The 23,721-nt window shown below is 39.4% G+C and overlaps 1 protein-coding gene across 1 annotated transcript in view; it reads right to left on the bottom strand.

Moving 5' to 3' along the window:
• Positions 1-2: 2 nt before the first annotated feature.
• The window catches only part of kmo (kynurenine 3-monooxygenase), a 78,552-nt gene continuing 54,833 nt past the window's right edge, over positions 3-23,721 (bottom strand). Inside the window, exons 7-15 of the mRNA XM_080868474.1 lie at positions 10,001-10,166; positions 9,830-9,901; positions 5,676-5,797; positions 5,041-5,188; positions 4,910-4,967; positions 4,735-4,817; positions 2,651-2,752; positions 2,494-2,553; positions 3-1,139 (exon numbers count right to left, since the gene is read on the bottom strand). Coding sequence (XP_080724600.1) covers positions 993-1,139; positions 2,494-2,553; positions 2,651-2,752; positions 4,735-4,817; positions 4,910-4,967; positions 5,041-5,188; positions 5,676-5,797; positions 9,830-9,901; positions 10,001-10,166 — 958 coding nt within the window. The 3' untranslated portion in view covers positions 3-992. The remainder of the gene's footprint in view (positions 1,140-2,493; positions 2,554-2,650; positions 2,753-4,734; positions 4,818-4,909; positions 4,968-5,040; positions 5,189-5,675; positions 5,798-9,829; positions 9,902-10,000; positions 10,167-23,721) is intronic.

The raw sequence follows: 23,721 nt of genomic DNA, 5'->3' as shown, positions 1-23,721 counted from the left end.
TATATAGATTATAGCCTGGTGAGCATAGCAGCACATTTGAAGTGGACAAACCAGCCAAACTCCAAGCCCAAAGAGAGGAAATACTACATTGCCGGTTGGTCAGAAGTACATATGTAAAATTGTATCTTTGTTACCAGCAGGCTGTTGTAAAAATTTCTTTAGTTAAATCTACAAAAAAGATAAACAGATAAAATCAAAGATAACACAGTCTGACAGGCAGAAAATACCTATCACATCTCAGAGTGGTGTGAAGTGTCTTTAAAAAAGTGGAGGGCTGGCAGATCTAAACCTATACTGCAGGTGAACAGCGTTTGATAGTCATATCCTTAATAAATAGGAAACTTTCACCTTTCTTGAAGCAGTGTGACACGATCTTGACAGACCACAGAACAAAACATCCAAAGAGTTGTACACAATTCTGTCGTCTATATTTGCATTTATGTTTTAGCATGTTTCAATAAATCACTGCACCTATTTCCCTGCACCTATATAAAGAAATAAGGGTTGGCTCAATATATTTGCACAGTAATGTATGTATAAGTGAAACATTGCAAAAACATAATGCAGCTTTAAAAACAAAAACAAATCCCAGATTTTGCGTGAAGTAAATGTCACTGGGCCCAGTGGAGACAAAGAAAAATAGCTGACATCATTCTTGTGTAAAAACAGTAAAAACTTCTACACACACCTAAAACTGACCCTGTGTTCTTGAATTAAACTTGCTTAATAATTAAAACAGCAGTGTTCTGCTCACCGCTGCTGATCATTATCGGTTTAACACTAATGAAACGATGTAAGTCGTTCTGATCAATCACTAAGTCCTTGAAGTGAGGGCAGCCATTATTGGAGTAATTTGCCATTGCTGGAGTTATAGCTGTGAATTAGATAATTTAGTCAAAATCTAATTAATATTTGGGCGCCTCTAAATTCTTTTCTAGTGTTTAACTCTAAGTCTGTACACCTGTCTGTCAGATCAGTCATGATGCCTGTGCTCAGAGCGTCCTGAGAGCCACAAGCCTGTCCCACATTTTCTCAGCAGAGACGATGAGCTTGTTGATATCTGGAGGATTTTTAATGAGCAGGTAGGAACCACCAAGAACAGCCCCCACAGCACTGAGCAGCAGGCCACGGTTTATCACCTGTGAAGAAATGAATAGATAATTAGTTTGAATTCAGTTATTTGCTTCACAAATCACACAAAGGTTGGTAAATTGCTTCCAGTTTCATGAACATCAGTATCCCAAACATAGCTGCAAAGAAAACACCCAGGCTTTGTTTCCCTGGAGATCCATGGCAGTATGTGACAGGGGTGTGGTCTCTGGCTCTGCTGCAGTGGAGGGATGGTGCAGCGGGCTTGAGGGGCAGTGCCAGCGAGGCTGAGGGTGGAAGGGATTTAATTAATGAACGCTCCTCTTTTTATAGTGACGCTGAGGACCAGAGATGAGGTGCAGAGATGTGCGGAGACTGGAGTTATTGAGGTGCCAACCAGCAAACTCTGTGGCTGAGCTGCCCGGAGGAAAGCATCTAGCTTTTGAAACACTGTACAAATAAAACTGTTGCAATATATGCAAAATGCTCAGATTTCAGCCATTCTCACCTGGCCTGTTAGACAAACTGATAACATGACATTACATCTAAACATGGCACCATTGTATATGTACATACATAACTTAATGTCAACATGATCCCTGTTAGGTAGAGACATAACAATGGTTCCTTGAGTTATGTTATAACTGAATGATTTGTAGGTCATTTATTGTCATAGGGTTAATAAACAACATGTGTTTGTTTCAAAAATTTAAAGTAAATTAAATAATTTGACACCTTTTTAAAATCTTTTTTCTATGTAATTACAATATAATAAAACTTTATTGATCCTGAAGGTTGACCGCGAAGGAAATTGGGTAATTGTTGTAGTTCAGTTGCTTACCTAAAGTGAAGTAATCCCTTCACCCAATCAATGACCTTGCTGTTACTGACACTTTTATAATACATCCTTACACTTCACTGCCACCCTGTCTCTGACCCATATTTTTACCTGTCATTCCATATTCAGTATCACGCCATATTATCGTGTTAACTGTAATGCTTCAGAGATAATATTTCTTTTCTTTCTCCCATGAAGGTCATTTCACCCTTTGCCCAAACAGCCCTACGGGTTGAATCAATTTACAGGGGAGGCTGTGAAAATCCCGGCTGTCCAACTGTCTATTAGAGCAGAAGCCGCCAGCACAGGCAAATCAGACAGTTCAACACAGAGCCAAGGACTAACAGCCTTATCTACAGCCCAGCGAGAGAAACCACAAACGCGTACGGCCGTGATGTGTGTTAAATGGAGAACTGTTTACTCAAGAGTCGCAGCCACCTTTAGTGCTGCTTCTGATAACACTGTCACTTTGCTAATTACAGTGCTTAGCTGTTCAAAGGTACGAAAAGTCCCATCAAAATTAAATTGCATTCATGTGTAGTGCACATTTTTTCCAAGTATTTTACTTTGTTTTGCCAGTGCCACCGCTTGACTGCTTCGTGGTATCTGGTCCTAGTGAAAGTGACCTAGAGACAAGAAAACAGAAAGAATAGCAGATTTAGTTTTCAGACAAAATGATGTGGAAACAGTTACTATTCATTAGTGATACTGTATCCAACTTACCATTGTGTAAAGTGGAATTATTGTCTTTGGCATGAAGAAGTAGAGGATGTTGTCAACATATTTTCTGAAAAGGAACCATTTGGAGTTGACGTGTGCTCGCATCTATGAAACAATACAACAAATGTGTTTGTCAGCCATTTGTCCATTTTATGATATCATTAGGTAGATCTTTCAGCCATATGAGAAACTTTAGACTTCCTTCTTCCTGCCTTTCGATATAATTGCAGCAGTGGAAGATCAAGAGTATTGTTAAGCCAACACATAGTCCTGCTATTTTTTAATTGCTTTATCCATTACTTTTGAGAGAGAGACTTTAAATGCACAGAAGGTTAGAGAACTGTTCTGCTTCAGAAGTGATGAAGAGGATTTTCATCACTTATGCCCATCAACACCTTTTTGTTTTTCAGTTTTAAGGTCAGTGGAAATACATTTTATTGAGCAGTTGGTTCTCAAAATGTACTTCAAAATGGCTTTAGGATGGACGTTTCAAAAGTTTAATGGGTCACCCGGTCACCCTCAGATGAGAGGAAATTGGTTAGGATGTTTAGGAACAACCCAAGAACCACCAAGGATCAAGCCTGCCATGAACTGGAAACTGTTGGAACAGCAGTGTCACTGTCCACCCTTCAAGTGAGTTTTACATCACTGTGGTCTGAGACGTTGCTGACCAAGAAATAAGCCCCTGCCCCAACTCTGATACATTCAAGCTCACCTGCAATTCACAGGTTCCCAAATGGACAAGCAAAATGCCTTCTGGAGAAAATTTCTATGGTCAGATGAGACAATGATCAATGATCAAGTGGTATGTTTGAAGGTATAAAGGCGAGGCGTGCAAACCTAACAACACTGTAACAACTCTCATGCATAGTGGTGGTAGTAGGGCTGTTTTGCTGCCAGTGCTACTGGTACATTGCACAAAATGGATGGAGTAATGAAGAACAAGGGTTACTGACAAATTCTTCAACTTCACCTCAAGCAGCTCAACACCTGAAACTTGGACACAAGTGGATATTACAACGGGAGAATGTTTGGAAAAAGCAAACATCAAAACAGGATTTGGAACAGATAAAGCAGGCTTACATTAAGCCTTTTCTTCACAAAAACTGAAACTTCAACCCACTATGCTTAGAAGCTGTGCCGTGGCAAGAAACCAACCAATTTACGTGACATTTCACCAAATATTAGTGGGATCATATGTCACGGTACTGGGCCTGTGACCCAGTGTTTTGGGTTTTTGGATTAAGTTATATTCTTTGATTTGTTGTTTTTCACATTTTTGGTTCTCTTTATCGTTTTCTCCTTGTGCTATATTTTTAGTTTTCTGTCACTGTGCCTTCCATATTCCACGGTTAGTTACTCTTGTCTCTGTGTTTCTGGTTCCCTAGTTAGTCATGCCTCCATGTCACAGTGTCAAGTCACTTTCTTTGTGTAGGTCTCTTGTTTCCTGTTTTACTTTGACAGTCTCAGTGTTTTCAGTTTTGCTTCCTCCCAGTCTCATTTTGTCAGATTAGCCCCAGCTGTGTTTCCCTCCTGTTTCCTTCGTTACACCCTTGTGTATTTAAGTCCTGGGTTCTCCTCTCCCGGTTGTCGTGTCATTCCCATTTGCTGTGTATGTTTCTCCGTGCTCATCATTTCCCTGGTTTTCTTCAGAGTCTGCTCCTAGTTTCTTAGTTTTCTAGCTTTTCTGTTCTTGTTCCTAGTTTCCAGTTTTAGGTTTTGTTTCTTGTATTCTGTATGTTAGTTTTCTTCAGCACAATAAAGCTGCCTCCCTTAATTCATCCCTTTGTGTTTTGCGAGTCCTGCGTTTGGGTCCAATCCTGCCTGCCACACAGCGTGACATGGCAGTATAAGTATATATTTGACCATTTGTGGATTAGAGAAAATCAAAATAAAATAAAAAATCTAACTTGTGCACCCAATACTTTTTTTAAAATTCATTAAATATGTATGCTGTACAATCATCCCACTATGTAAAAAACAAAAACAAAAAACAGCTCAACAAATTCATACACTGTAAATCATACAGTGTATAAAATTTTGACCACAACTTCCTGCTTTCATATTAAAAAAAATATGTGGATTACTTCAATGTAGTTGTACATGGCCAAGTCAGCAATTGCGTGGTCGTCTGGAACCCGAACTCTGGTATACTCAGGCAGAACAGCACCTAGCGGGATACACAAAGGGCCGTATGGAAATTATTCTGTATGCTCAGCTTTTCTCTCTTCGTTAATCTTTGGTCATTTAAAAAGTGCTTACTGAAATCCTCATTGAATTGATCCATTATCTCGTCAAAGACAATGCAGTCCTCAAAGCCCTATAAAACATGAATAGATGAATTAGTCTCTGTCTAATTCTGCCTTTTCCTCCCCTCATTTAGTGCTACTTACAGCATTCATTCCTTGTCCATAGAAAGGCACTACTGCATGGGCTGCATCACCCATAAGGACGCACGCGTCACCAATGTGATATGGGTTGCATTTGACAGACACCATGGCCTGCGCAGGCAATCGGAAATAATCTCTCTGGAGAGTATCCCTGCAACACAAAAATTGAAATTCAAGAATTACAAACTCATTTTGCACAATTTAATCTGACAGTTGCAACAGACTGTTTTGTGTTTGCCAAAAGAGCATTTATCACAAGACACAAACACAGCTATGCTCTGTTTGTCTAACTAAGCAGCTAAACTGAGAAATTAAAGCAGGCACTTAGCCGTTTATGCCAAAGCACTCTGAATGAGTAACTGAATGAAAGCTTCAAGCGTTTCTGTGCCTCACACAGCCCCCCACCTCTGTCACCCGCAACATATGGTTCACCTCAAATTAGAACCTCACCTCACAAAATCCATATAACTGTAAGTCTGCAATTTCACACTTCACAGAACAGAGCTGTGGATGTGGCTGGAGCTGATGGGATGACGGGAAATAAAAGGCCTTTTGAAGACACTTTGGCAGGTCGGATGAAGAGATAAAGGCAGACGGGGGATTCAGGGAAATGGGTGGGGAGGGAGAAAGTCACTTACGCTCCTATTAGTGGTATGGTGTCAGGGAAGTATTTCTGGAAAAACTCGATGACTTCATCTCCTGTGGTGATCTTCTCAAAATCTTCAAAGGGCATGAAAAGGGTACAGGTGAATGTCTTGTCCTAAATCAGAAAGTAAACAGAGTACACAGAGACGTTAGCTCCCAAATCCATCGTGACACTCTTGACCACAGGATGCTTCACATGATTAACCTTTTACTGCCTGTTGTTCCAGCAGAGATACATGAGAACTGAACTGTTAGCATCACGCCAAGTTATACATCCAAATGAAAGATTAGACTGTTGTGTGGTCTCACTCATTTTGGCACATTGAATCTTGTTTTTTTCCCCCAAACTATGCTAACTGCATACTAACAGGCCAAAATAAGTACACCTTTATTACAACATCAGTAAATGTAGGAGATTACCATAAAAACAAAGTACCCAAAGCACTTATTTTGCAGAATGGTCAGTTTCAGAATAATATCTAATTATCTTCTGTATTTATTATTTATGCTAATGCTGCTGTTAATGTGAGTTTAACTGCAGGTTTTACACTGCCAGCTATGTATTGCACTTTTTAATAATATGGCTTTAATCATCTAAATCTGGAAAATAGACCAGCTAAATAAACATAGATAATTATAGTATATTGATAGCAATAATAATGATTAACATTCAATTATCAAAAGATATTAAAGTTTTAAGCATTAGCATAATTTGTCTCCTTATGTAACAGTACAGTTAAGGACGAATGTTATTAGTTTTAGTTTTACTGATATTTGGTCATAAAGCATTAGTTAACATGCTTGTGTTTTAATCTGTGTTGTCCTCTGGAACATAGGAAGAGACGTTTCTATAAAGAAATACCATTAATCCATAAGGATTGTTCTTTCTTTTTTCATTCCCAGTACTCTTTCGTAGATTGCCACTGAATAGTAGTTTCAGGGATATTCTACTTAAAGTGATTGGCCAATGAACCTACAAACTCCCCAACAAGGATAAATTCTGCTACCATTTGGTGTCACCAGTTTGGTGGTGACGATTAAGTCATGCAACTGTGATATAGTTTTCTAATGTTAGCATTTTACTAATGATAATTTCATTTAGGCTTCAATAAAAGTTGAGCTATTTTTGAAGACTTTTCTGAACCAAAAGGTAAAAGTGTTGTTGCTGTTGACCCCTCTGTGACCCTGATAAGGATAAGCGGAAGAGGATGAATGGATGGACGGAATGCCAACTTCCCTGGCATGTACAAAAAAGAAAGAAAATCTTAAGTTAATGCAGGAACTGTGTAATGGGGAAAGGTAACAGCCATTGTGATTTACATGTGATGTACATGTACATATTAGTGGGTCTCGATAAAGTTCCTGTTCCTTTTTGGAAGCAAGTTCAAGTAAAAGTAAGATCAAGAAAAACTGAAGGCCACTGTGTTCATTCCTCCTTCATCATTATCGTTCTGGTTGAAGTAAACAAAATCACTCACACCCTGCATACCACACAGTACACAAATGACAATATAATCAACACAGTTTGATTATTAAAAGCCTTAAAAACATTCACCTTAAATCCATCACAAATGTTTAATGAAATTTTTTTTTTTTTTTTTTTTGCCTGTCCCGTTTGGCTCTTTTGCCATCAGAATTATTGTCTAAAGGCAAAGAAAGATGCCCAACGGATTTACTTTACCAAATTGACCATCCCAGCCTTGCCATAATGGTCCATTTGATTCACCTTTTATTGTTTATTTTATTTTCACTTGCTGAATACGGGACAGACTTGACTGGAGGAAAGAAGGGGAGAAAGAAAGAGGGAAAGAGAAACAGCTGAGAAGAGGGACGGGGGAGAAGGGCAAAAGACAAAAACCAACAGAATGGGCAGAAAAAAAGAAAAAAGAAAAAGAAAATGCATATATCGATCACCTGGATCACCTGTTGAGAAAGAAAAAAGAAAACAAGCAGAAGAGAACAAGAGTAATAGAATAAACAACATCACAATGATATATGGGAATATGACAGTAAATACTAAATATTAAACATTATTGTGCAGCACATAAGATCAACAGAACACAGTGTGCTTTGAGGTAGGAGCCAAAAAGGGTGTAGTTTGTGGGTGTGATCACCCGTGTGTACACCTGTGAGCATGGACGCGCTTGTTTTTTGTTTTTTAAAAGGTTCCTTCATGTAATGATCTGCTAGAGGGTGTGGGGGGGCCACAGCCCCGTCCTCCAGGGCATGAAGCAGGTATGGAGGAGATCAAAACTCCAGACATCCAGAGGCCCCCAGAACACAAGAGACCAAGGAAGACCAACAGAGGGGCAGCCGCGCCACTGTCCCAGTAAGAGCTGAGGAGAGTCCCAGATGAGGGCTCACTCAGCAGCCGCGGAGCAGAAGTCAGGGGGAGTTGCAGTGACGCGCCCGTGAGCTCCGCCGGCAGCCAGCTGTGCCTGAGTGACCGAGCCCCAGGCCGAGAGGCCGGGGGCACCCCACCTCCGAAGTGGCCCGAGCGAGCCCCAGGCTCCAGGCCCCGATAAGCGGCCGCCAAGGAGTGAGCCGGTGTGTACCTGGACGCCCACCCCCAGACACAAAGAACCACCAACGCACCGACACCTGAGGGAGTCCGCCACTGGCAGGGGAAGTGGTGGTGGGGGGAGATAGACCTCCAAACCTTGGAGGGCCTGAGATGTCCCCAGAGAGGTGGCGTCTGATACCCAACCTGACATATAGACACAGACATACAGGCACACACAGATACAAACATCCATTCCCACCCTCATGCTCTCATATGCACTTACTCCACACTCAACCAACGTGGAGACAGACATAAAGAGACGCTGTACACACGATCACACTCCCCAAGCATACTCTACGAACCGGGTCTAGGTACCCTTGCTCCTGGAGGGGGGAACTGCACCCAGACCCAGGTGGTGTTACCCTTTTCCCTGCAGTGGGGAGAGGCAGACCGCCCCGACTCCGCAGCTGCAGGGAGGCCCCACACTCCAGACCGCAGTCGGACAGCCAACTCCTCCTCCTAGCCCCCCCGCTCCAGCAGGTCGCAGAGAACGGGGGTGAGAGAAGACTCCAAACCTCCCTCCGCCCGCTCATTGTAGTGTTGATGCATGTGTGTTCTAAGGTGCATTTAAAACCCAGGAGGGCATGGAGCTACCTGCCAGAGAGCAGCAGGTAAACGCATAGCCCCTCCTAAAAATTAATTAGGCAGATGACATTAAAACGTCAGGCAGTTAAACGGGTACCTCACACACTAAACACTTGAATAAAGTGAATCACATCGCTTTCTAGATTGCAAGTGTCAGCAACTTTGTCTAAATGCTTCAGTGGGTTTCCACAGATGCACGAGAGATGTACCCTGCCGCTCGCCCTAAGACAGCTGGGATAAGCTCCAGCAACCCCCCACCCCCCACGACCCTGAAAAAGGATAAACAGAAGAGAATGGAAGGATGAATTTATATGTTTGAGAAATCTTCCCTGCTGATCATAGTTTAGAATTTTCCATCCTCAATGTAAACGGAATGCCAGACACCACTGGATGGAAGTTCACTGAGGTTGTGTATGTGCCATTATCTGTCCTTCTGAGCAGGTGTCATCTATCAACATCACAAAGTCCTCCCCGTGGACATTTTAGCACTGTTACCATGGTATCCACAGCAAGGAAGACAATTTTTTTCACAGCCGTGTGAAATGTGTTTCTGGGAAATGGGGAGTGAGTGACAGTGTGAAGGCACTCAAAAGTCAGTTGCCTTAACCTAGTCTCCTTTAGGCGAGGAAAAGAGTTGTGCTGATTCAGCCACGCAGACAAATCATTATGGGATTAACCAGATAAAGGAACGACAGAGAGTTGTTGAGTCAGAGAAAAAGATGCAGAGGCACAGGTGGGAAGGAGTGCAACACTGCTGTGTGAAAAGTAGGGTGAACCTCAGGGTGCCAAGATACTTCTGATGAGTAAGCCTCACTTCATAGTTATGAAGTGAGCCTAATTAACTCCATGAGGACATCCCAGAGGTCAGTCAAGCTCTGAAAGGTGCTAGTGTTTGTTTCCTTTAGCTTGCCACATAATATGCAGTAGTAACTTTACAAATAAACAAATCTTGAATTGCTTAATTTCACTGATATAGTTTAGAAATCAGTTCACACTTACCAAGTTGGGCAGGGCGATCATCATAAATGTGTTTCGTGGCCAGATGTGTAGATAATTAGGCTTCATAGCAAACTGGGGATAATGAAGACAGCCAGCAGAAATTAAATGAGCAGAAAGATAACTACCACTGCAGATGAATTTTGCTGAGCCAAATACTAGAAGCGTGCTGACCTCTCCATTAATGGGTAGCATGGTGAGCTCCATGTAGCCATGAGGGATGTAGGTCTGGCTATAGTCGAAGCGGCTACGCCGAAGGAACTGCTTACGTACGGCAGAGAAAGCCCCATCACACCCCACAATCAAGTCTGCCTTGACCTGCTCCTTGGACCCGTCCAACCTGAGAAACACATTAGCAACATGACAAGTTAACTTCATTAAAAACTAAGTAACATGGAGGTTATTTTTAAGAATTAACTGCTTTAATGATTAAGCCACAGAGTTCCTAATTACACAAAAAATACCCATAAGAATTGAATCGTGTAATGAGCAAAGGCTTACTGGAAGCAGTGTCCTATCGCGTACAGAGCTGTCACTGCTTGGCTTTATAGAAAGCCTCTCTTTTCTGATACTTGAGAAAATAAGGTAACTGCTCAGCCTCGAGGCTATTAGCTTAAGGTCTGAATGAGACACAAATGAACTACTGACTCAAAGCCCGAGTTGACTTAAACTGTATCTTCTTGAATGTTCCATTAGATACAGCAGATTTCTATTAAATTTACAATGTCAGAATGTCACTATTATTAGAATCAAAAGCCACATGATGATCATTTAGTGGTCATTAAAACTTTTACTTAGCTACCCATTAACCTTAATCTAGTTAAAGTTTAGCAAGTTCAACTTAATGATAACACTTTATAATATATATAGCCTGGTTTGATTTGAATAGATTCCTTTGTCTGTAACTACATCTTAGAAAATCTTTCTGGCAGAAAGTTCTGAAGACAACATTTCAGTTTTTGTCCATCTATTCAGAAAAAAACAGTTAGCTTATTACTTTATTATTAACAACACACAAATATTTCATTTCATGTTAGATGCGTTTTCTCAAGAATTAAAGTGCTTGACCAATCAAAGCTGAGGTGGAGTACATAAAACCTCAAAACCCAAAAAATCTCGATAATACAAGATGTCACGGTTCTGGGTCCGTTGGACCCAGTATTTTGAGTTTATTATGTTTTGGTTTATTTTTGCATTATGGATTGTTTTCTGATGTTCTGGTGCTCTGTTTATTATTATCATTATGGATCTGTTTCTGTTATTCTTGGTGAGGGATCAGTTCTTAGGTTTTGGGTTCTCATGTGTATTGCAGTTTCTGTTCAGTGTCTAGTCTGTCTCTCAGCGTCATGTCTGCATCTGGTTTAGTACTTCCTGTCTTGTTGTGAAAGTCTTTGTCTTTTGTTAGTGTGTGCAGCTTAGCTCCCCCGTCTCGTTAGCCCTGATCTCCCCCAGCTGTGTCTCCCTTCTGTGGCCCATTTCCTCATTACTACCCTGTGTATATTAGCCCTGTGTTTTCCCATGCTCGGTGTCGCGTCGTACCCTCAGAATTATGCCTGTGTGTTCAGTTCTCGGTGTCATTGTTCTGTTCACGTTTTCGTTTGTCGCCAGCAATAAAGCTAAGGTTCTCAGTCTCAATTCAATTCCAGAGTCTCGCATTTGGATCCTCCTCTCCATCCGCCTGCAGACAGAGCCCTGACACAAATTTCTTTTAGATATTAACAACGCAATTTTTTTGGAAATTCATTCTTGACCATGAATGTCAACACAATATTCAGAGTGTGTGTGTGTGTGTGTGTGTGTGTATCCCTCTACTGCATAGCGTTGCCCTGAGGCAACAAACCACCTTTTCATGCCTCACACTGGCCCTTCAAAAAAAAAACACCTTTTTTTTTTTTTTTTTTTAAATAATGCTACCAGGCACATCTCTTTCCAATAAAATGATGAGTTGAAGGTGGTGTGACTTTCATTTGGGGGGGAGGACTACGGTCAGAGGTGTGGACTCGAGTCACATGACTTGGACTCGAGTCAGACTCGAGTCATTAATTTTATGACTTTAGACTTGACTTGAAAAAATGTTCTAAGACTTGTGACTTGACTTGGACTTTTACACCAATGACTTGGGACTTGAATTGGACTTGAACCGGTTTACTTGAAAAGACTTGATATTTTACCCCAAATATAAAATTTAACATGCATATTATATAGAGATTGAAAATGTGACGTCATTCACGGGTAGAACCGCAAAGGATTCTGGGAACTCGTGGCAAGCGGTGCTAGCGCACGCAGGCTTTCAATTGAAATCAGTTATACAGCGATAAAAAGAAACACAAAAATGTCAAGAAGCTGTTGTATTATTAACTGCAATAGCCGGTCGCATGACAGCCACGGGAAGCCGACGGGTAAAGAGATCGGTTGTTATCGGATTACGTCGTTGAAGAGAAATTGTTCAAGCCATGTTTCCGAAGTAACAAAGACGCGACGGATGGCCTGGATCGCAGCCATTCAAAGATCAAATATAACGTCCCAGAACACTCCAGCTCACAGGTTAGTCTGCTCCAAGCATTTACACGAAGGTCAGTATTTTTTAATAGTTAATACGTCATTTTCATAACATAACTGGTGATATAGGTTACAAGCAAGTCTGGCGCTGAACAGAAATTGTCGCGCTATGCTCCTGTGTTTATTGTGCATAAATAGTGAATTGTCCTGACACAATATTGCGTTTCGCTTCTGTTATTATGGTACATTGACAAAAACATATACTTTTATTCACAGGATAAAACAGTTGTTTTGTATCACTAATTGCCCAGTACGATTACAGCATACAATATTATTGTCACTGCTACATTTCTGTGATGGGTACCAGAAATTATTTCCACTACTAATTAATTACCGTTGAGCTCAAAGGTCCTATTAATAAACGGTTAAGGAATGTGTATTTATGACGACAATTTGTGAGACTGGTAAACTTATGATACGTACGATGGTCTTTACTTTCTACACGGTGCATTTCAAGGTCCTGCACCCATCCGTCGGTAAACTGTACCTGGGCTTGTTGCAGTGACCTGAAGTTACTAAACTTCATGAGTGTATGCACTCACTCCAAGAACCGTATGATTATAAATATGCATATAAATATGCTAAGATGAGATAGCTGACTTCATCTAACTAGCAAATGTTGTCCAGGCTACGTTGGTGATACAGTTTTTTTTAATGTGTATGATATTTTTGTCATGCGATTTTAAAGCTGGTCCTACAACCGCATCCAAGAATAACATGCAGCTTATCTCAGAACTGTCGGTGAAAATTATTCTTGGAGCTAGGTTTAATTGAGCTGCATTTTAAAGAGGTGCAATTTCACAATTTGTGTATATTTTCTAAGTTCACTATTTTGTCATGTGTTGAGAAAAACACAGATTTTAAAATTACATGGTCTAATATTTACATTTAGCATAACTGCAACATTATTTTTTCTTTTTTTTTTTTAAAGACTCGAAAGGACTTGAAATTCAAAGTTTCAGACTTGTGACTTGACTCGGACTTTTACACCAGTGACTTGAGACTCGACTCTGACTTGCCTGACATTACTTGAGACTTGACTTGAGACTTGAGGATAAAGACTTGAGACTTACTTGAGACTTGCAAAACAATGACTTGGTCCCACCTCTGACTACGGTGGCCCTGAAGTGCAAATCACACCAACAAATTGCTAAACACAACAACAAAATTGAGAAGCACAAAAACAAAATTGAGAAGCACAAAAACAAAACTGAGAATCACAAAATCAAATTAAGAAGCACAAAAACAAAAGAAGAATCACAAAAACAAATTGAGAAGCACAATTACATTAAGAAAACCGGAAAGGGTAGGTACCAGTCGGCAACAGGAGACATCACTGATTGGACGTCCGCGCTGTTCATCTTTGGAACCGGAAGTTACTCTGCCTGTAGCGCATTTTTTCAAACATGAACATTAGCGGTGACCCAAACATAGCTGTTGCTATTCGAGAATATTTTGATTCAGGACATACATATGAGGTGATACTGGATATGCTCAAGTGTAATCGTGACATTTCAATTAGTATGCGTACACTGAAAACGCATTTAAAAGAATCTGGACTGTACAGACGAGGCAACTATTCTCCACTTCCTGAGGTGAGGCGTGCCATTTTGGCCGAGCTTCGAGGACCAGGACAATTGTTTGGATATCGGACCATGTGGCAAGTTCTCAAACAAAAACACAAGCTGCGTGTCAAGCGTGATGTAGTTATGAGGCTGTTGAGACAACTAAATCCTCAAGGAATCGCTTTGAGAACTCGAAGGAGGTTCACAAGACGCATGTATCACTCCATGGGGCCCAATTACATATGGCATGTAGATGGCTATGATAAACTGAAACCCTTTGGCTTGGCCCTGTCAGGATGTATAGATGGCTTTTCAAGAAGACTTGTTGAGTATTGCAGCACCGACAGCGATCAACTCGAAGGAAAATGACGACGGAGGCAAAAATGTCCTTAATATTTTGGGAACTTTATTCCTCATCAACATGCGGCAAAACTTTTCTCATGGGTGCCATTTTCGTTGTGGTATACTTTTTTTTTCTTAGGGGCGTGATGACGCAGCATCCGTGCTCTTACAATGAAACAGTGCCTCCTTGTGGTGGCAACTAAAATACTGTCTCTGTTAAACCACAGTAACCATAATGCAGTTAAACACTGTACAACATGAGTACACACAATGAATATCTTAACAAGACTGATGTGGCTTGTGTGTGGAGCAACAAACAACAACCCGGCTGTTATAGCTCACAATTATATAAACTGTGTAAAGAGTCTTGGTGTGATACCAATGAGATTACGAACATACTTCGGGACTGAGAATGGGACTATGGCAGCAATACAGTGTACCCTCCGTCACGCGCACACGGACTATTATGCTGGATCGTCAAGCCACAGTTACGGATCATCTACTGGGAATCAGCGCATAGAGTCATGGTGGTCTTACTTCAGAAGAGGAAGGTGGGTACATTTGTGTCTGGTAGGTGTAAGCTACAGTGAAAGCTGATCAGATCGTTTTTGTTTTTTTTTACATGCATTTAAGAAAATAGAGTAGCGTCCTGCTGGACGTGTTGAAAAGTTGGATGAGATAGACATTAACAGCCATCACTTTATTGCAGGAACTCAAAATGGTCACTGTCAGCTGTTGTGCCGAAATGAGCATGCTTGCCTAGATTTAACGACGCCAATACAAATTGAAAAACTCAGACCAAACTCTCCACTCCTCACAATCAACACACAGAACAGAGTGAAAAGAACACAGCATTTTTAACAAGAACATTACTGCAGGGTCGCTTCAATATTTATGGAAAACTAATATGCATTACTTTGTTTGACATCCATTTGTGGCATGTTTTAAATGGGACCAAAATGTAACAAACCCTATAAAATGACCAAGAACAAAGCTAAATTGATTCTTAAATATTAATTATATACCCAGGTCTCAGTTTTGGATGGACTTGTTTGGAGACCTAAGAGACTCTGGAAACTTAAATGGAAGCCACGAACACCAATGCTTGCTGAGATTCTGCTTCAGAGGGGTTCTACAGAAAGGCCTGGATGAATGCATAGACCTCTGGAACAAACACAGGATCCGGCCAAGCAGACTTGCATCGTGTCCAGGGGGGATTCCAAACGAACTCTCTCTTGCCTGAATTAACCTTGAAAATGAATTAACCTTTTGCATCAAACTAAATGCAAGGTGTTGTTATTGCTTAAGTTGGTTAATATATATTCATAATTTTACACATAAGTATGATAGAGCAGTTTATAACATGTCACTGCATGCGTTGATTTATATAGTTCCATATTGTCAGCAAAAATCCTTCACTGTTCTATTTTCATTTTGCAGATATGGTTCAAGAGACTGTGGATTTGCTGTTGAGGAGAGGGAACTGGATGTGTTTCCCGAGGAGGGGCTACTGGTTGGATTGTGTGGTGATCCAAACATTTAGGAATATTTACAACAGGCTGTACAACAAAACACACTGCAGCAGCCACAAGACTGGGAATCAGCCACAGAACTGTATTTGGCCCTGAAGGACATAGCTGGGTTTTAGATACCAACTGAACTTCAGTTTGTAATGACATTTGTCAGAGTTACTCTGACGAAGACACACACTGTGTCGAAACGTTAGTTTCTTTCCTTTTTTTTGCACCTAATAAAACCTTTGGACTTACTTGAGTGCTCCAGCCCTTCTGTTTTTCCTTCATTTTTTAATGTTAGTAGTGTTTCCTTTCCCTCTTGCTAAATTGAATATAATATTGTTCATAATATACAGCAACTGGCATGGATTTAAATATTAACATTTAACCAAAAGGAAACATTAAAAATTTTCTTTAATAAAACCATTTACAAATAGTGTCCAGCATTTCTGTCACTTTTCCAACATACACAATATTCAGTGATTCAAAAATCAGTGATGTCTCCTGTTGCCGACTGGTACCTACCCTTTCCGGTTTTCTTAATGTAATTGTGCTTCTCAATTTGTTTTTGTGATTCTTCTTTTGTTTTTGTGCTTCTTGATTTGATTTTGTGATTCTCAATTTTGTTTTTGTGCTTCTCAATTTTGTTTTTGTGATTCTCAATTTTGTTTTTGTGATTTTTAATTTGTATTTGTGCTTCTCAATTTGTTTTTGTGATTCTTCTTTTGTTTTTGTGCTTCTTGATTTGATTTTGTGATTCTCAATTTTGTTTTTGTGCTTCTCAATTTTGTTTTTGTGATTCTCAATTTTGTTTTTGTGATTTTTAATTTGTATTTGTGCTTCTCAATTTTGTTTTTGTGATTCTCAATTTTGTTTTTGTGCTTCTCAATTATGTTTTTCCATCCATCCATCCATCCATCCATTCGCTTCCGCTTATCCTTTTCAGGGTCGCGGGGGGCGCTGGAGCCTATCCCAGCTGTCATAGGGCGAGAGGCGGGGTACACCCTGGACAGGTCGCCAGTCTGTCGCAGGGCCAACACACAGGGACAGACAACCATTCACTCGCACATTCACACAATGGCAATTTGGATTTTCCAATTAACCTATCCCCTCAAGCTGCATGTCTTTGGACAATTTTGTTTTTGTGCTTCTTAATTAGTGTGAATGCTTGAAAAGCATTCACAGTATTGTTCTTCTAATCTTTATTATTATTGTGTGGATGCTTTAAGCATCCACACTATTGAGTTCCTGTTTCTCTTTATTCTTTATTATTGTGTGGATGCTTTAAGCATCCACACTATTGAGTTCCTGTTTCTCTTTATTCTTTATACTTTATTGTGTGGATGCTTTAAGCATCCACACTATTGAGTTCCTGTTTCTCTTTATTCTTTATACTTTATTATTCCAGTTGCTTCCGTACACTTTTTGGCACTTAACTACTTCCACAATTTTCAGCCGATTTTCACCGTTCAAATTTTAAACTATTCTGCTATTTCTGCTAATGATCGCTATGATTTTTGCTATTTTTTGCTATTATACTTTTTAAAATATTCCACTTTTTTCCTTTAATTTGTCCCATTGAAATGAATGGGAAACTTCCAAAATTCTGCTAAATTTTGCTTGTTTTTGAAACTTAACTACTTCCTCATACTTTCACCTAGAACAACCATTCAAACTTTAAAATGTTCACAAATTATTGGGCTATTGATGTATGATTCAGCTTTTTCAAATCTTTTACCATTTTACTTTTATGCCTCTTAAAGTTTTCAGTTGCACAATTGTGATTTTTCACAAAATACATGCGTTGTTATGGTTGCTATGCTCTTGGCTTCCAGTGTGTCACTGAAGGTTTTGCAATTTTCACTTCATGTCCGAACAACTTCTTGCTACTTGCTCAATTTTCACTCAACTTCCACAAATTATACATCAAAACGTAGGTATTTTTGCTGGCTTTCAGAAAATGTCACTATCATTGTTGTGGGATTTATAGAATTTTGGCAAATCTCCTCAGACCAACACAAGGTCAGAAAACTCTCCATACAAAGTCAATGGAGAGTTTGTTCAAAATCATCGCTGGATTTCTGTAATGAGAGGCATATTCGAATCGTCATATCTCCTTAACGAAGCAAAGTTAAGACATGAGGCTTGTCCTGGTATATCTTCAGACACTCCTGACGCTCACAATTCAAGAATTGTTTTCTCACCTATTACCATTTGGCCATGAATTATGTTTGTTTGAGGGTAGGAAATTTGTCCCTCGCTCAGATTTCTTCAGATTTCAAACTCTGGAAATGAACCACTTTTTTCTCTCGTCATAACTTTTTGTTGGATTTCCACAGAGACCTGAAAATTTCCATGATTGTTCACCAAAGCCTGCTGTCTCTTACGGTGAAAGAATGATATCGATACTCCAAATAGATTTAGAGTTAGAAAGCGTTGTTTGAGGGCAAGTCAAGGCAGTTTTTGCTTCGCTCTACTCAGTTATGGTGCATTACAAGTCAAATATCTTTAATAATTCATATTTTAATGATAAATTGTTAACACTGGAAGATTCCCCCATCTCTTCTGAACAAAACGGTGTAAGAATGACCGCTCTAGCCCCTACGGTTAGGAAATTATGGTCATTTGTTTGAGGGGAGTCGTCACTATGAGAAATAGGCTGCAATAATCCTGTGTCTCTCTGTGTGCTGCAGGCACCAGTTTTGGCGGGAAAAAGTACACAGCCTCTCTGATTGGTGGATTCAAATTCAGCAGCTCCCAGGCTGACCTAGAAACTTACTTCTCTCTCCCTGTTTGTCTGTGTGTGTGTGTGTGTGTGTGTGTGTGTGTGTGTGTGTCAGAGAGAGAGAGAGAGAGAGAGAGAGAGAGAGAGCCTTTTAATGTGATTATCTCATTCTAAGATTCAAATTCAATATATTTAGACTGGTTGACTGAATTGGATCTTGGTAAACATTTACCAAGATCCTCTTCTTTACCTGCCACTGCTACTCTACACTGTGAGTACAGGCTGGACCCCACAGAGTGTGTGCATGTCTGCAGTGAGGATGAAAGCACAGACGACATGGCAAATAAGATTGAGACAGCAACAGGTGAACAGGCAGCCGACCAGGAGTGGCATCAGTTCCAGAGGCCAAGATTACATCTTCATGTTTAAGAGGTTTGTTATATGAGGGGTGAAACTGTGCAGAGAGAATCCTCAAAGGAACGAGACAGACTGCAGACGTGAGCACAGGGACAGACATGGAGTTTAACGCAGCTGGAGAAAACTGCAAATTGAAAAACTTTAACTATAGGCCTCATGGCCTCGTTGTCCACCCTGACGCTCCCTGGTACCCTCAACAGGGTACCTAATTATGCAACCAGGTACCCTGTTGATTTACCATTAAGATTGCATTAGATGAGAAGAAGAAACTGGAGAGTGCATGTGTTTGGTGTGACCAACATACTGAACATTTAACTTGGCATCTTTAAATCACCCGTACTTTTTTAAGACCACAGAATAGAAATCAAATTATTTTTAAGAGAGAAGTGCATAGTTAACAGTTAAAGGTAACAGCAGCATCAGAGAGAGCGTGGACTGGTATTACTTTCATGTTCACACGCTGATGCACTTCTCTCTTAAAAATAATTAATTATTAAGAATATGTGTAATGGTTCAATAGATTCTGATTTAAATGTCCATAATAATTAAATGATCATTATTGTGCATCCTACAATTCAAGATTTAGAGCTGTGTGTTTGTATGAATTCAGCTTGCTGTACTTATAGAGTAAAATTATACAAATCCACTATTTAACCAAACAAATTATGTTGTTTGGCTAAACAGATTGAGTTTGTTCTATAACATAATTATTCAACAATTGAAAATACAAAACAATATAATTGCACATTTATCCAAAAATGGTGCAATTACTTATTTCATAGGTCTGATATTGTTTGTTAAATCTGGTGACACAAACACAGTCAAAAATTCATTGTTGGTGTAACATGTGGCTCTTTTTAACTTTGACTAATGATGTGCTGGTAAAACAAATAAAAAAATATGTTAATTAAAAAATGTTTTTGTTTAGAAAAAGGACTGAAATTACATGGAAACTGTCACCTTAAAGTGTAATTTTAAATACCATCACAAACAGATGTTTTCCAAACAGTTAACAAAGCTGCAGCACATCCGGTCACTGCATCTAAATCTAAAAGAAGACAAAAACATATCAAATATAATTTACACAATGGAAGACTTTTGATTTAATAAATAAGCTCAAAATAAGGGTTACCTTTAAATATTTGTGGGAAAAATCTGATGCTACCCCAAGAATACAAAGCCACACTGGAAACGATGACAGGCTTGCAGCCCTCTGTCTTCCTGGAGTGAGGTGCCTGATCAGTAGTACAAGAATTATGCTTCTAGTCCACCTAGGTTTTGAGTTACACAACGTTTTGTAACTCCAAAAAACGGCGTTTTTCGCCTCTCGCCGCGATCTAATTCTGACTCCTCATTACCCTGTTTTTCAAAACGGCTCCTCTCTTTCCCAGTGGCGCAGTTGGTAATGACATGGGTCTGCAAGCCAAAGATCGTGGGTTCGATTCCACCTTGGTCAACATGTTTTTTTCCCTACAAATTAATACACTGTCACAGACCAGTAATTCATATTCATCATTTATTACAATTCTGCAAACTTTTATGATTTTACCAGCTTTTCTAATATGGACCTCACATTCTTGTTAAGACTCCATGGCACAAATACTCTTCCCTTTAGGCTCTGTGTATGTGTGTGTGTGTATCAATATTTCTCCCATTTTAAAGTATTACTCCTCCATAATTGTATTTCTGTTAAATCAAAGTACTTTTACTACATCTTAGTACTTCTGCTCAATCATAGTATTTCTGCTAAATCATTGTTATTATGCTATATTGTAGTATTTCTGCTCAATCATACTATTTCTACTATATTATATTTTTCTTTCTAAATATAGCATTTCTGCTATATAATTTGTGCTGTATCATAGTATTTCTGCCAAATTATAATATTTGTGCTAAAACATAGTCTTAATTTAAAATTACAATATTCATAGTTCATCACAGTGTCTCTGGTAAATCACAGTATTTCTGCTATGTTGTACTATTTTTCTAAATCATAGTGTTTCTGTAATGCTTAAGTATTTTTGTCTAAATATATTCTTTCTGTTATCTTATACTATTTCTCCTAAATTCTTGTATTTTTGAGAAGTTATGTTTCTGGTAAGTTACAATATTTCTGCTAAGTTCTGCTATGCTATTGTATTTCTGCCAAGTATTATGTTTCCTCTAAGATATTGCAGTTCTGCTAAGTTATTCCATTTTAGCAAAGTTCCTTTGCTTCTGCAAAGTTTTTACAATTTCTGCAACTTTTCAGCTTTTTCAGCTAGTTTTAGCAGACAGCTTCAGCTTTAAAGCAATTCAGAATTCATGATTACAACCAATATGTAGTAGAATAAAAGAAACAAATGTGCAATGAACATATCAGGAGTCGCTGTTAAAAAGTCTCATAGCAGTGGGGTTAAGGGACCTCCTGAACCTCTTGAGTCCTGCAGTGGAGTGAGATGAACCTCTGCAGCTCCTACTGTGAGGATGCTTAGGCGATCACCAACACCAGCTCCTTGGTGTTGGTGTTCAGCAGAAGACTCTTCTTACTACTGCAGTCAGTTAAATAAATCTATCATAATAAAGTACATTTTAACATAATGACCTTATGTTTATTTATGTCTTTTAACCATTATTTCAAATTCAAAGAATCCTGTTTGAAACATTTATTAAACTTATAGAATTAAATTTCTGCTAGTTGCTTTTTGTTGCAAAAAAATCTAGTATAATAATATTTAAATTTACATATATTTTTCACGTTTTCCATGCCAATTTTGTGTAATTGCGGAGTTTCCCACTACCCGTGAATGCCTCTTTTTTTAACGTCTCTGCCTGACTCCTGAATCTCCGTCCACTCTCAGCTCGATCCCCACCGGTAAGCGCTGCTTCTCTGTCTCTCTTTTCTGAAATGAAATGTCTATAAGCTGTATGAGGGATTTACCCAGTTGTTGTTAGTGACTTATGAAGCCAGTCGAAGTATAAGTCATGTTAAAGTAACACAATGGCTGCTTTTTTAGTGAAACGTTGTAATTTTACTATTTAAAAGGAGTGTTTGGTATGCTAGCACTAAGTGCTAACGCCTAGCCTAGCTGCTATAGGCCCAGTGTGAAATTAATATGGTTCATTTGATTGTTTATTACAGTTATTGTGTTGTATTTGGTTCATTCGGTGTGTTAGTGTTTCTGAGTCTGTTAGGGAAGCTGAAGTTAATTCTCTTCACAAATCAGTCAGTTAAAAACGGCCTCATTCTTTCGGTTGTAAGGTAATGAGCCGTCATTTTAGAACCACTGATTAGCTGCTGAAGCAGCAGGGTCGGCAACTTCAAAGGAGCCATTTTACCGCCATTAGCTGTGTCCCAAAACGTCGGCTGCATCTTTCGGAGGACCCAGCCTTCGCGGTCTACGTGGACCGAGAAGGCTGTGAAACTGGACGGTCTAGCCTTCAGATTTGCGTCACCGCTGTCTCGCGGGAGTTTAATAAACTCGGCCGTCTGCTCCTTGCTATTTAAAATATAACAGGACACTGGCGTAAATTCTCGACCGTTTAACGTTTATTGAGCTATGTGAAAATCCCGGAGGACCCACCGGATGGATTAATAAAGCTTTATTTAATCTAATAATCTAATAACTTTGATCTCAGCCAAACCGATTTACTCCAGAACAAATAAAACACAGAAAAAGGCAAACAATTACATTTTTAAGTTATCAGAGTGACTTGTATATCATGTTTAACCTGAGTAGCGAAAGAGCGGGGGTCTGAACCCCCCTCCCAGCTTGCCATCGAGCTGGTGGGTGACAGACGTCTCTGAAAACGTCGGCACACTTTTGCAAATATGCGATGTCTTGATAAACCAAGCAGATATTTACACCGCTACTTTCTCGCCTAAAAATATGTTAAAAGTTTATTCGGGGAAATGAAGGACTCATTTGTCGGCCGCATTTGAGACAGCCTTCGTCGACTGGCTGTGACATAATCGGCCTTCAAATGCGGCCTCCAGAGGATGCAGCCGACATTTTGGGACACAGCTTCTGACTGAAAGCCGGGAGAAAAAGAGTCACGTGCCTGTACCGGTGTGTTTTTGTGCTGTGGGTTAATTAACAGAAGGGAGAGAGAGAGTGAGGATGAAACACATAATATAAGAATAATAACATCTCTTAACAAGAAGTTTTTTTTAATTAGGTAATTTTAGTTTTTTAGTTAAATTTTAAGAACTGTTTAACAAACACTTGTTTGTGCAGGTTGTTTTTTTTTTTTTTTAAATGAAACCTACACCTGCAGCTCTGTTTAACTTCTCACTTTGTGAAAAACTAACGAAATATAAAAAAGTCCACCTTCAAATAAATAAAATGCAGCAGTGCACCATTAATATTATAAATATGATATGTAGATATTTAAAACAACAGCATATTAAATGATACTGTGTGCAGGTGATAATATTTTTAGGAAGCAGAATTTGAATGCAGACGAACTCAAACGTTGAAGCCTACAAAAATATCATCCAAGCTTTCATTTATGATTGTTCATGCTTTGAAATTGTGATGTCAGAATTTGATAAAGTGTGCAGAGCTAGGTGTAGCAAATCATTGCTTATTAAATCTACTGTGTTATCTAATAGCACCAAACTAATAGAGCTATCACATAACTGAGAAACGTGTGTGGCTTATTACAAATGGATGAAACCACATTTTACCTTAATGAAGACAGTAATCTTTAATAAGGTGTAGAAAAAGGTGAGTTGTTTGTTGCTGTGATAAACAAAGAAGTGTACTGAATCTTTTGGACTACACAGAGTGA

The sequence above is a fragment of the Rhamphochromis sp. 'chilingali' genome (genome assembly GCF_963969265.1).
Source record: "Rhamphochromis sp. 'chilingali' genome assembly, chromosome: 20".
Taxonomy (NCBI): Eukaryota; Metazoa; Chordata; class Actinopteri; order Cichliformes; family Cichlidae; genus Rhamphochromis; species Rhamphochromis sp. 'chilingali'.
This window is presented reverse-complemented; position numbering and strand designations above follow the sequence as displayed.